The sequence below is a fragment of the Mus caroli genome, unplaced genomic scaffold (assembly GCF_978045245.1).
Source record: "Mus caroli unplaced genomic scaffold, Mus_caroli_1 scaffold_11, whole genome shotgun sequence".
Taxonomy (NCBI): Eukaryota; Metazoa; Chordata; class Mammalia; order Rodentia; family Muridae; genus Mus; species Mus caroli.
This window is the reverse complement of record NW_028227266.1, coordinates 24057199-24069574: the sequence shown is the minus strand read 5'-3', so window position 1 is coordinate 24069574 and position 12376 is coordinate 24057199. Positions and strand designations below refer to the sequence as shown.

Sequence of the window (12376 nt, the reverse complement as noted above, 5' to 3'; positions counted from 1 at the left end):
GTTCAGAGTTGAGAGTTCTTCTTGGTAGATTTTTCCTTTGACCAGTATGAAGTGTCCTTCCTTATCTTTTTTGATAACTTTTGGTTGAAAGTTGATTTTATTTGATATTAGAATGGCTACTCCAGCTTTTGTCTTGGGACCATTTGCTTGGAAAATTGTTTTCCAACCTTTTACTCTGAGGTAGTGTCAGGTGTGCTTCCTGTATGCAGCAAAATGCTAGGTCCTGCTTACATATCCAGTTTGTTAGTCTATGTCTTTTGGGGGGGAATTGAGTCCATTGATGTTAAGAGATATTAAGGAAAAGTGATTGTTACTTCCTGTTATATTTGTTGTTAGAGGTGGAATTATGTTTGTGTGGCTATCTTCTTTTGGCTTTGTTGAAAGACTACTTTCTTATTTTTTCTAGGGTGTAGTTTTCCTCCTTGTGTTGGTGTTTTCCATCTATTATCCTTTGTAGGGTTGGATTTCTGGAAAGATATTGTTTAAATTTGGTTTTGTCATGGGATATCTTGGTTTCTCCATCTATGATAATTGAGAGTTTTGCTGGGTATAGTAGCCTGGGCTGGCAGTTGTATTCTCTTAGGGTCTGTATGAGATCTGCCCAGGGCTCTCCTGGAATTCACTATATAGAGTGGTCTGCCTTCAAACTCACAGAGATACTCCTGCTTTTGTCTCCTGAGAACTGGGATTAAACATATGTGCCATCAAGTCCAGCATTTTTTGTTGTTGTTTTTTGTTTTTCTTTTCCTTTTCATGTGTGAGTGTTTTGCTGGAGTACATGTCTATGTACTACTTTTGTGCCTGGTGCTCATAGAAGCCAGGATATGGTGTCACATCCCCTGGAACTGGAGTTATAGATGGTTATGAGCTGCCATGTAGTTGCTGAGAATGGAACCTAAGTACTCTAGAAGAGCAGCTAGTGCTCTTAATTGCTACCCATTTCACCAGTTGCCAGAAAATATTGAGTAAAGAAAGTTTTAAGGAAAATATGCTGCTAGCAGAGATGGATGCCATGGGCAGATTCTCTCAACCGCTCACCCAGACGCCAGCTCAAGGAAGTTGCTTAGTCTTAACTTTTATGCAAGTGCCATGAGTGGCTAGATGAGCAGGTATCTCACGGTCTTGTTGAGTAATAACCTTTAGAGTACTGGTCTTGGGAGCGGCTCTTTGGAGGTAAGAACCGCCATGGTCATTAGATGGTAGGCTCCGACTGTTTGTCTAAGATGTCACAAGTCACTGGAGTCAGGCTCCAAACATTTGGAATCTGATTGTTAAAGCACTGGGATGTTTGCTTTCATCTTTGGCCTTTCAGCTACACCGATGCTTAGTTCACAAGGAGATTGGATTTAAGACATTGTCCATTAGCCGCCATTTTGCCATCTTGAACTATCTTGTTTGTGATGCTTCCCAGAAAGGGTTGTGTAAGTCCTTTGTAGATGGGGCTACTAATTCTCAAAAATCTTTCACACACACACACAAAAATCAGATTTCTTTCCTCCTCTGCCCCCTCTGCCTTTTTGGATAGAGTTCCATGTACCCTTCGATGCCTAGTTTTTGTGGTGCTGGGCATCAAAGCTGGGGTGTTGTGAATGTAAGCAAGTGCTCTATCCTTGAGCTACATCCCCAGCTTTAACATGGAGATACTTATAATAAATGACACACATAAATGATTTGTGTACTGAAGAAAAATATTCATGATTAAATGGCAATATTCACATAGTAATATTTATATGCACTAAAACATAAGCAGAAATGTAAAGTTTCTAATTGCATGTTTGGAGATAGGAAAAAATGGAAATAAGCTAAATATTCCCTTGAGAAACTAGCACAAGGGGAAAAAACCCTGTAAACTCAGATAAGAAAAGAAACAATAAACCCAAGTCTAGAAAATTACTTGGTATGTTAGTAAAATAGAGATCATTGTACAGTAGACAGAATCAGTAAAATAACTGATCACTAAAATTAAAGATAACAGTTTCACATAGAAGTGTAAATAAAGTGAAACAGAAAATAACAGAAATTCCTAAAATCTGTGCAAGAATGAGAAATTGGAATAACATGAAATTTATGTTTTGAACTGTGTTTGAGATGTCAGTATAATTTAAGATTATCCTGAATTTAAGATTGAAATATTAACCACCTATGGTAGTACACACCTGTAATTCAAGCCCTTGGGATGGATGGGCAAGAGGATCAGAAACTCCAGGCCAGCCTTGGCTACATAAAAAGTTTGAGTTACATGAGACCTGGTCTCAAACAACAACAATAACAATAAACCTGAAAACAGCAAACGAACCCAACTACCAATACACCCTTCCAAACTCTTATAATAAAAAGCAAATATCATACCACCTACTGTCTGTGGCTAGAACCATCTTTGTATCAGAATTAAACAAGGTCAGTAAAGCTAAATAAAGACAAGTTAAAGAAAACTGAGCTCATGACAAAGATTTGCATTGTTAAGTTGGCAATCCCTTGCTTAAAATTTATTTGCTTTGAAATCATCCTTGCCTGCTGCATACACACACACACACACACACACACACACACACACACACACACACACACACAGAGAGAGAGAGAGAGAGAGAGAGAGAGAGAGAGAGAGAGAGAGGAGGCACATATAAAGCATTGTTCTACTATGTCCAAATGTGATAAGAGAATTATAAATGTATTTTTTATCAGTAGCCCATAATGCTTGCCCCTTGGAAATAGAAGTGTTTCTCCAGTCCCAATTCCCTTAACATGATTATAATACCATAACAAAGTGTATGGCCAAAAGCAACAGAAATAGATCCAGACTTCTGCTCCCTCTGACCCAATACATTAAAGAAGCTCAGAGAGGTTCATTTGGAGGCCACTGAAAAAGAGGCCATCTTCCAGCAGATTTACCAGCTGTGTAGGCAATCTCTGAAATACAGAAAACTCCTGGCCTTAGAGACAGCGAAACCTTTCAGGCTGGGCTCAGCCTCATGGTGTCTTTCTGCCAGGCTCTGAGTGAGACCCCACTCCTCTGCGGGCATATGTGCCACCTATGAAATCTAGTGTCCAGCAGTGCACTGAAGAGTCACTCACAGCAGGCTGCTCTTCCCAGAGGTCAAGGAGAAGAGGTCTCAATGGCACCTCTGGTTCTCGGATTGGGAGATTATTAGCCAGATCTCAGACTGAGAATTTAGACTCCTCCATCATTGGATCTGTTTCCCCACATGGAGGCAGCACCTAATTCCTTTCCACCTGTTTATGGGACAGTTTAACTTTTGCCAGTCCCAGTCCTGACTACTAGGCGCTATTGTCAACTCCCTTGTGTTTGGGCAGAAGTGTTCTGTTTTGTTGGCTTGCCTTTGCTTGGGGTGGACTCTTGCAGTGTTTACATAGAACTCCTCCCCTTATTCTGGGCAAGAGAGCTGTGCTGAGCTGCAGCCTTCATCTGTGACTCGGTGACCCGAAGCTAACTTGTGTAGCTATTGCTTTGTGAAACTGACTGTTTGCGTGGTTGCTTGCATCTCTTTTCCTGGATTGCAATCCTAACTAGAACAAATATTATCTTTCATCCTTACTAGGTTACTTTCATCTTTGGTCAGCACGGATCCAGAAGGTGCCTGTGTGCCTCCATTGGTTACGGGTTACGTTGGTTATGGGTTACGTTGGTTACGGAATGCTGCATCTTTTTTTTCCTTATCACTCTCTGTTCCCACTCCAGTCTGCCCCCACAGGCCATTTACTCCTATAGCACCAGTTGCTACAGAAAGTGCAGCCTAGTTTTCCATCCCACTAAAGGATGCACAGTCTTAATTGACCTACTCCCCCCCCCCCCCCCCCGCGCGCCTTTCCCATTCCTGTTCTCTCTGGAACTTAATTCAGGGTTTTTCCTTCACTGTGATTAAACTGCCTTTAAAGTATCCAGGTAGCTAAATTCAATGCTCCAGTCTTAGCTGACTCACGGTTAATAAAGAACTGAATATCCCTCTCCCCTCCCTGCCCCTGCAAGCAGGAATGGACTCCAGAACCTAGTTCGTGCTAGGCCCGTCTACATACTCTACCATGGAGCAAACTCCACAGTTCTTAAACATTTTCCTTCAGGTGGCTTTGAGGACACCATCCTCAACTGATTATTTTTCTTTTTAGGGTCCCTGATACTCAGCTTCCATGACTGTTTTGGTTTGTCTGTCTGTCTGTCTGTCTGTTTTTGGGGGTTTTTCTTTGGGGGGATTAATCTCATGCTTTAGTGATTCTCCTATCTCAGCCTCACAAGCACACACAGTCCTTGCTTCATCATCATCATCATCATCAATTTAGTATCCCAGTTCTTAGTCCTGGGAATGTGGATCCTCTACACCTTCATTTACCCCTAGAAAATCTTTGAATATGGTTTTACGTTCATCAATACCACTTTGGTGCTCATGATTTACAAGTTTAAGTCTCAGCCCCACCCCCATTGCACACAGCTCTTCTTGTCTCATAGGCACGTTCAACTTCACATAAAACAAAACAAGACAAGACAAAACAAAACAAAACAAAACAAAACAAAGCAAAACAAAACAAAGTTCCTGCAGCCATTCCTACTTAACTAATGACAACTCTATTTTCCCACTTCTTTCAAGGGGGAAAAACACCTTGTGGTCACCCTTTAACTTCACAATCACATCCAAACAATTAGTAAATCTATTGTGGCTCTACCTCTGTGGCTTCTCCCACACTGGTCCAACCCATCAGGAACTTGCATCTCATTGCCAGAAAATCTTGTTTCCTTCTAACTTGGCCCCTGGCATTTAAGACTATGTTAATATGCAACTCTGATCTTGTCACTCTTGAGACTAAACGCTCCAATGCTGTTCCAGCCCAGAGCAAAACTTAAAGCCCTTCCTTTGATCCTCCAGCTTTTACATGATTTAGCCTCCTCTGATCTGTGGGCCCACAGTTTCCTAAGTTCCCCTCATGCCTCTGTGGCTTTCTCCAAGTCATCACAGTGTCCCTGCCTCTGGCCTTTGTTCCTGTAGTCCTGTCTGAGGTGACTGTCCTACATTAGAGTGACTCAGGTCTTTGCCCTCTTTTGAGAGAACTTTTTTGACCCCCTGTGGAAAACGCTGTCTTATTTTGACATCATTCCTTTCTCCTTCCCCTCTCTCCTCTCCCCACTCTTTCTGTTTTGTATCCCTAGAGTGCCTATTACCTGGTAACACAGTATCGATTTTAATGTCCTCTGCTACATTTTTACTGCCTAGAATGGAAATTCCATAGGCAGATTTTTGTCAACAAGGTGGGGACACTGTGCATTGCCAGCATCACAGAAGATTGTTTAGCATAGTAGGCTCTTCATAAACTTTACTAAGAGCACCAAGAAGCAATGCTATTTTGATAGCACATGAATGAACATATGAGTTTGAAACCATGTCTGGCCAGCACGAGTCTCTCATTATGTAGCTGATCCACCATACAAAGAACAATGGAATGACACAATTCAGAAACAAATAGAGTTGGCAATTTAGTATATTAGTAGATGATAAACACTTCTTTTCAAAATAGGAATTAAATTTTAGAGTAGTCTGCTAGTCATTTGTAGATAAATACAAAAAAAGATTCACCCACATTGCTAACTGGTATTAAAATACATTCTTTACAGGTCAAAGACTCAAATGAAAAACTCTAGAAATATTAGAAGATATCGGGCCTTAGGGGGACTAGGCATCTGCAGAATTTCCAACATAATAAATAGCTAAACTATAACAGGAAGCACAGCCAATATTACTGTGTATATACTAAGGATGGCCATAAGGCAGCAACAGGTCAATGGAACAGTACAGACATTATAATGGCTAACTGGAGAGGGGAGAGAAATTCAAGTGGGAAATGGGAATACTGAAAAGACTTTTTAAAAACGAAGTAGATAATACAAATGGCTAATAATAAATATGTAGATTACTTCAATACAGCTCACATTTCAGCTTTAAATAATTATTAAAGTTTCAGCAATAATTTTTGGCTATGTAAACTTTTCTTCTGTAATGTGTTTTTTATTAATTTATTTGTTTGCCTTATATCCTGATTGTAGCTTCCCCTCCTTCCTCTCCTCCCAGTCCTTCCCTCTTCCCTCATCTTCCCCCAAGCTACCTCCTTTTCTCCTCAGAGAAGGGGAGGCCTCCCATGCATATCAACCTGTCTTACCAGCAATATTTTTATTATTTCCTTATTTTGGTACCCTTGAGACTTGATCTCATTGTAACACAGGCTGTCCTTGAACTCACCAAGTAGCTCAGCCTGGTCTCTCACTTGCATGTATCTCCTGCCTTAGCCTCCCAAGGGCTGGCTTAGAGGTTTGTTTATAGTGTATTTTCAGGTAAAGGTGTCTGTAATTCTAATAGTGTCTGCCAATCAGTTTGCCAATGTGAATAATCATGTGACTTATGACCTCTGTCTCAAGGTCTGCAAACATTCTAATGTAAGAAGGATATGAAGCTGTGCACTCTGGCACGTGTCTGCCAGCCTTGGAGGCCAGCCAGGGCTACATTTAAGAGATCAGGAAATGACAACAATAAAAGAACAACAAAAAGTGATGTGGGTTATTTAATATTATAAAATGAGTGCTGTAAAGGAGGCAAATGAGGGAAAGTGGACACTCACAGGATGCTGAAAACAAGGTTTGGAAGAGCTGAGGAGAATCACAACTGTATTGGGAAAGTGTTACTTAGTGTTTAGGATGCTGGCTATGAGATGTCTGATGCCGGTGAAGTGGACAGTCCATGATGAAATGTAAGAAGGTGCCCGATTTAAAAGGGTGATTGTCAGAAGTGGAGCTATTACTGTGAGTAACATCAGGCAACAGAGGCAGATGACCTGCTGTTAATAGATCCCTTGTCCGCGTGTTTGCAGACTGTGAGAGCATGGAGTTGCTCACCTCAGTTAGGTGAAAAAAGGTGAGATTCTCAGTAAAAGCAGACATACAGAACATAAAGGTTATGGGTGAAAGCAAGTAGGAGAGAACTTATGGGGAAATAGTTGAATTAAAATCATGGCTATAGCCTGGCGGTGGGGACCCATAACCCCAGAGCTTCAGAGGCAGGGGCAGGCGGATCTCTGTGAGTTTGAGGCCAGAGTTAGTTCCAGGACAGCCAGCACTAAAGAAAGCCTATCTTGCAAAACCACTATAAAAAAAAGAAAATCATTGTTGTAAATTAAGAAAATGACAGCTTAGGTAAAAGTATTTTAGTTGAGCGGGTTTCCCAAGGAGGTTTTATCCTGGTACACTTCATTCAGGAAAAGCACAAGAATAGAGAGTGGTCTGAAAAGCAAGCCTAGAAAAGAGATCTTTAAAAAAAAAAAAACTGTGCAAGAAGTCTTCAGTTGGGGAAGGCGATTTTGGGAGAAAACTCATTAATCTTGTTGCTTCATCCAACGTCAAACTTTCAACTGTCTAGTAGCAAAGATCAAAGAAAAGTCTAGTAAGAACCACAGTTGAGGAGGAGGTGGCCTGGAACTTTCAGTCTGATCCAGGAGAGGTCATTCATGAGGGCGCTGCCCACCTCTGTGGGAAGCTAGCCTGCTGATGGATTGAGGCCACAGGCTACCCTGCTCTTTTCTAGATAAATCTGCAATAAAGAGGCGTTTCACTTCCTTTGGTGACTGGACAAAGTACAAATAATGTTGGCAGAATTTGAAACAGAGCTTCGCTCCACCCACGAGGTCCTGTGCCCACAGGCCGAGAGAAGGGCATCGGGAACACGAGGCTTCAGGCTGCAGTGGTTGGGAAAGGCTCGCAGTGTTGTGGCTGCTAGCTGACAGCGACTAGCTTCGAGAAGAGTCCAGTCCAGTAAGGCATCAGCGTCTCCTCCTTGGGGTCTTTGATGTACTGCCTATCTTCCAGCGAGGACCTGTGTGCCAAGCACTTCTTGTGTACAGGACAGGAGGCCATATGCTGGCTTGTGGTTACTCTGGTTACTCGCATGAACAGAGTCACGGTGGCAATGCAGGCTTGACCAGGACAAGGTGATGTTTTAGGGCCAGGCTCTGGGAACACGGCTTGGTGCCAGTGGCCCCTAGAACAACTAACGCTCACAGCCTAGCTCAGCCTGATAAGCTGCCCAGTTGATCCCAGAAGAGTGTCCTCTGGGCTGTGCGAGGCCCAGTTTGACATTGTCTACGCTGCTCTGCTCTGTGATCTTTTACAGTCCCTAGTCTCTGTAGGCTAGATGCATACCTCTGCTGCTGGTTTCCCGTGAAACTGGCTCAGTCTGAGTGAGGACTCTGCTTGGGGCTCTCCTTCAGAGTTTCTTGAAGTTTTGCTTTGTGTCTCCTGGAAACCTTGCCAGAGAGTCCTCTGTCCTTTCTTACCACACCAGACCCTGCCCTGTGTACTGCCAAAACTCCCTTACAGTCTTTTTTGTTCGTTCGTTTGCTGGTTTGTTTGTTTAATTTTTGGTTATTTTTTTTTTAAAGAAAATCTTCCTGTGATTTACCCATTCTCAATTCTGTATGGATGTAGGTGTTTTACTAATGGTAACAACTTAGCACTTGCTCACAAATACTTATGGTAGTGGTGGTGTTGTTGTTGATCTGAATGTAGAGGAGTAATTACTGCAGGTGGAGTAGACTCTCTCTCTCTCTCTGTGTGTGTGTGTGTGAATAAAAGGAAGTTGGATTTGAAACATTCTGCTTTGATTTAGTAATAGGTTTATAATAAGCTCATTTTAATTAAATTATGTTTAAACTTTTTTTTTAAGTGGCACATCAAGTATTTTAATTAGAGCCCAGGCATTCGCTGCTATGGGTGCTGGAAAGAGCACCATTCAGGCTCGGCTAAAAAGAAAAAAAAGAAAAAAAAAAAGTCCAGTCCACCCTGGACTCCCTAGTTTTTGATGCATTTGCCCCAGAATGAGTACCAGAAAGACATCGACAGGCCATTAAGATGTATTCTGGCAATGGATGGGTTGATTCCCAACAGTAGCAGACAAATGAAAAACGAGTTGGAGACAAAGAATTTATCCCCTCTGTGAAGACTTTCCCCCTCTGCTAAGCAGGACATCATTAGGATCCATTCCCTAGCAGCTGAGTGAGTGTGGAAGCTTCCCAGAGGCTCTGCTCCACTGTATTAAAACCATCATTTGACTGGATCCTGAGCCACACCAAAATGTATATGATGCCTGAAAACCCAGCTCTGTAGCAAGCTCTGGAGCAATTCCTCCTCCAGTCAGCAGCCATGGTGTCACTATGCTGTCATGATTCCAGCTGGTGCAAAGCCTAGGAACAAATTATGCCTTCCCAACAGGCCACCCTCTCCCTTCCCACCCTTCTCCAGGGAAGGCCTATTTCAGTCCTAGCTGTTCCCCCTGTCCCCCCAGACCCCCATTTCTAACCTCTCTGTTCTGTCCCATTTAGCATGTGGGCCTTCCTGGGGAGACCTGAATGTATTCTGTGTCTGTCTTCAGCCTTATGTGTGATGGCTCTGCTCAGAAATAACGAGTTTTCCAGGTATGTTTTCAGACCACTTGGAGCAGTCTACCTGGGGCCCTCCCAGGAAAGGCTCAAAACAGTTCCTGTGTGTGCATGTGCACACATGTATATGTGCATGTTTGTGTGCATGTGCCATGGTGCATGTGTGGAGGTCAGAGAACAATTACAGATGTTAGCCTTTGACTTCCACCTTGTTTGAGACAGGGTCTCTCTTGTTCTTCCTTGGATTCTCTTCTCTGCTCCCATTTTCCTCTAAGGGTACTGGGATTAGATACATGCATTATTGCATTTGATGTGTCTGGGCTTTATCTGGATTCTGGGAATCTGCAAGCATCTTACAAATTGATCCCTGTCCCTAGATTCGTTCTCTTTCTTTCTTTTCCTTTCCCTCATTTCCTCTCCTTTCTTCTCTCTCTTTTTTTTTTTTTTTAGAAACAGGGTGGGCTTTGCATCTGAGGCTGACCTTGAACTCTTCAGTTTTCCTGGGCCTTGCTGAACACTCACTCATCCTGTGCTATAGAAATCATATGCCCTCTTGTCCTTGCAGGCTTAATCAAACTCACTTGACCCCCTTGAAGCTGATAAACCGCAAGGTAGGTCTGCAAGTCAAGGACTCACAATTCACCCTGGAAGGTTTTCCATTCCGGATCATCTCTGGCACTATAGACTACTTCCGGATACCTAGGAACTCCTGGAGACTCAGTTTGAGGAAGATGCAGGCCGGTGGCTTCAATACTCTTACCACGTGAGTGGTTGCTTCTTCTGGTTCTTGTTTCAAAAGTTTTTCAACTGAATTCCTAGCTGAGACTTCATTTGAACAGTCTTTTTATATTATTATTATTATTATTAAGAAAGATATTTGTTAGCCAACTTATTAGTCAGGATTACCTAAAGGAGCAGACATATATATTCACGTATGTTTATATATAGGACTTAGTAGAGGGGCTTACTGTGGTTGGAGTAGTCCAACAATGGCTGTCTTCTGATAGAAAACCCCAAAGATCTGGAATTGGCCAGTCCATGAGACTGGATGTCTCAGCAGCCCTGATCTGGTGATGGAGTTCCAGGGAAGTACTGGAGAGCTACTGGTCTTCATTGTACATTGGAATCCTGGAGGAAGTAGGCTCTAACATGAGCCAAGATAAACTTGCCGGTGAGATTGAAGGCAAGCAGGCCCAAATCAAAAGCTTCCTTGTTCCATGTCTTTTTTTTTTTTTTTTTTGTGGGATGCTACCAGAAACTGTGACCCAGATTTTAGAGTGAAATTTTTGTTCCCAAATGATCCAGATTTAGGGCGAGTCTTCTGTTGTCCCACCTAAATCCTGCACTTAATATGTTCCTTCATAGGCATGCCAGGTGCTTGAATCTTAGTTAATTCCAGATGTAATCGAGTTGACAGCCAAGATTAGTGATTGCATCAGGTTTATAGCATAGGCCTGTAATCTCAGTATTTAGGAGGTGGAGGCAGGAGCATTGTTCACGGCCAGCCCTGCGTACATAAAAAAATGAAGCTAGCCTAAGCTATATAAGATTTGTTTAAAACACAAATGAACAAGCAAATAATCCCCCAAATAGCCAATCAAACAACTAAAAAACTACCATCAAAATAACAACTAACCAAAAAAAGTGTGCATTCTGTTTATTTTGCCTTGAGTATTGATAGCATGATATAGATTTCAATGATTCAGTCCTCCATGTGAAAGTAGAGAGTGCCTAAGAATTTCATGAATTCATTGTTTTTAATTGCTGAGTAGTACTCCATTGTGTAAATGTAACATATTTTCTGTATCCATTCCTCTGTTGAGGGACATCTGGGTTCTTTCCAGCTTCTGGCTACTATAAATAAGGCTGCTATGAACATAGTGGAGCATGTGTCCTTATTACAAGTTGGAACATCTTTTGGGTATATGCCCAGGAGAGGGATTGCTGGATCTTCCAGTAGTACTATGTCTAATTTTGGGAGGAACCACCAGACTGATTTCCAGAGTAGTTGTACCAGCTTGCAATCCCACCAACAATGGAGGAGTGTTCCTCTTTCTCCATATCCTCGCCAGCATCTGCTGCTGCCTGAATTTTTGATCTTAGCCATTCTGACTGGTGTGAGGGTTGAATCTCAGGGTTGTTTTGATTTGCATTTCCTTAATGATTAAGGATGTTGAACATTTTTTCAGGTGCTTCTCAGCCATTTGGTATTCCTCAGTTGAGAAATCTTTGTTTAGTTCTGTACCCCATTTTTAATAGGGTTATTTGATTTTCTGGAGTACAGCTTCTTGAGTTCTTTGTATATATTGGATATTAGTCTGCTATCCGATTTAGGATTGGTAAAGATCCTTTCCTAATCTGTTGGTGGCCTTTTTGTCTTATTGACAGTGTCTTTTGTCTTACAGAAGCTTTGCAATTTTATGAGGTCCCATTTGTCGATTCTCACCTTATAGCACAAGCCATTGCTGTTCTGTTCAGGAATTTTTCTGCTGAGCCCATATCTTCGAGGCTTTTCCCCACTTTCTCCTCTATAAGTTTCAGTGTCTCTGGTTTTATGTGGAGTTCCATTCTTAGGCAAATGGATGGATCTGGAGGATATCATCCTGAGTGAGGTAACCCAATCACAAAAGAACACACATGATATGCACTCACCGATAAGCGGATATTAGCCCAGAAACTTAGAATATCCAAGATACAATTTGCAAAACACATGAAACTCAAGAATAAGGAAGACCAAAGTGTGGATACTTTGCTCCTTCTTAGAATGGGGAACAAAATACCCATGGAAGGAGTTAACAGAGACAAAGTTCAGAGCTGAGACGGAAGGAAGGACCATCCAGAAACTGACCCACTCAGGGATCCATCCCATATACAACCACCAAACCCAGACACTATTGCATATGCCAGAAAGATTTTGCTGACAGGACCCTGATATAGTTCTCTTTTGTGA

General features: G+C 42.1%; 1 protein-coding gene across 1 annotated transcript in view; it reads left to right on the top strand.

The window, feature by feature from the left end:
- The first annotated feature begins 9370 nt into the window (after window positions 1-9370).
- Window positions 9371-12376, top strand: part of LOC110302323 (beta-galactosidase-1-like protein 2) — a 33268-nt gene continuing 30262 nt past the window's right edge. Inside the window, exons 1-2 of the mRNA XM_085828232.1 lie at window positions 9371-9462; window positions 9992-10189. Of these exons, the coding sequence (XP_085684358.1) occupies window positions 9371-9462; window positions 9992-10189 (290 nt within the window). The remainder of the gene's footprint in view (window positions 9463-9991; window positions 10190-12376) is intronic.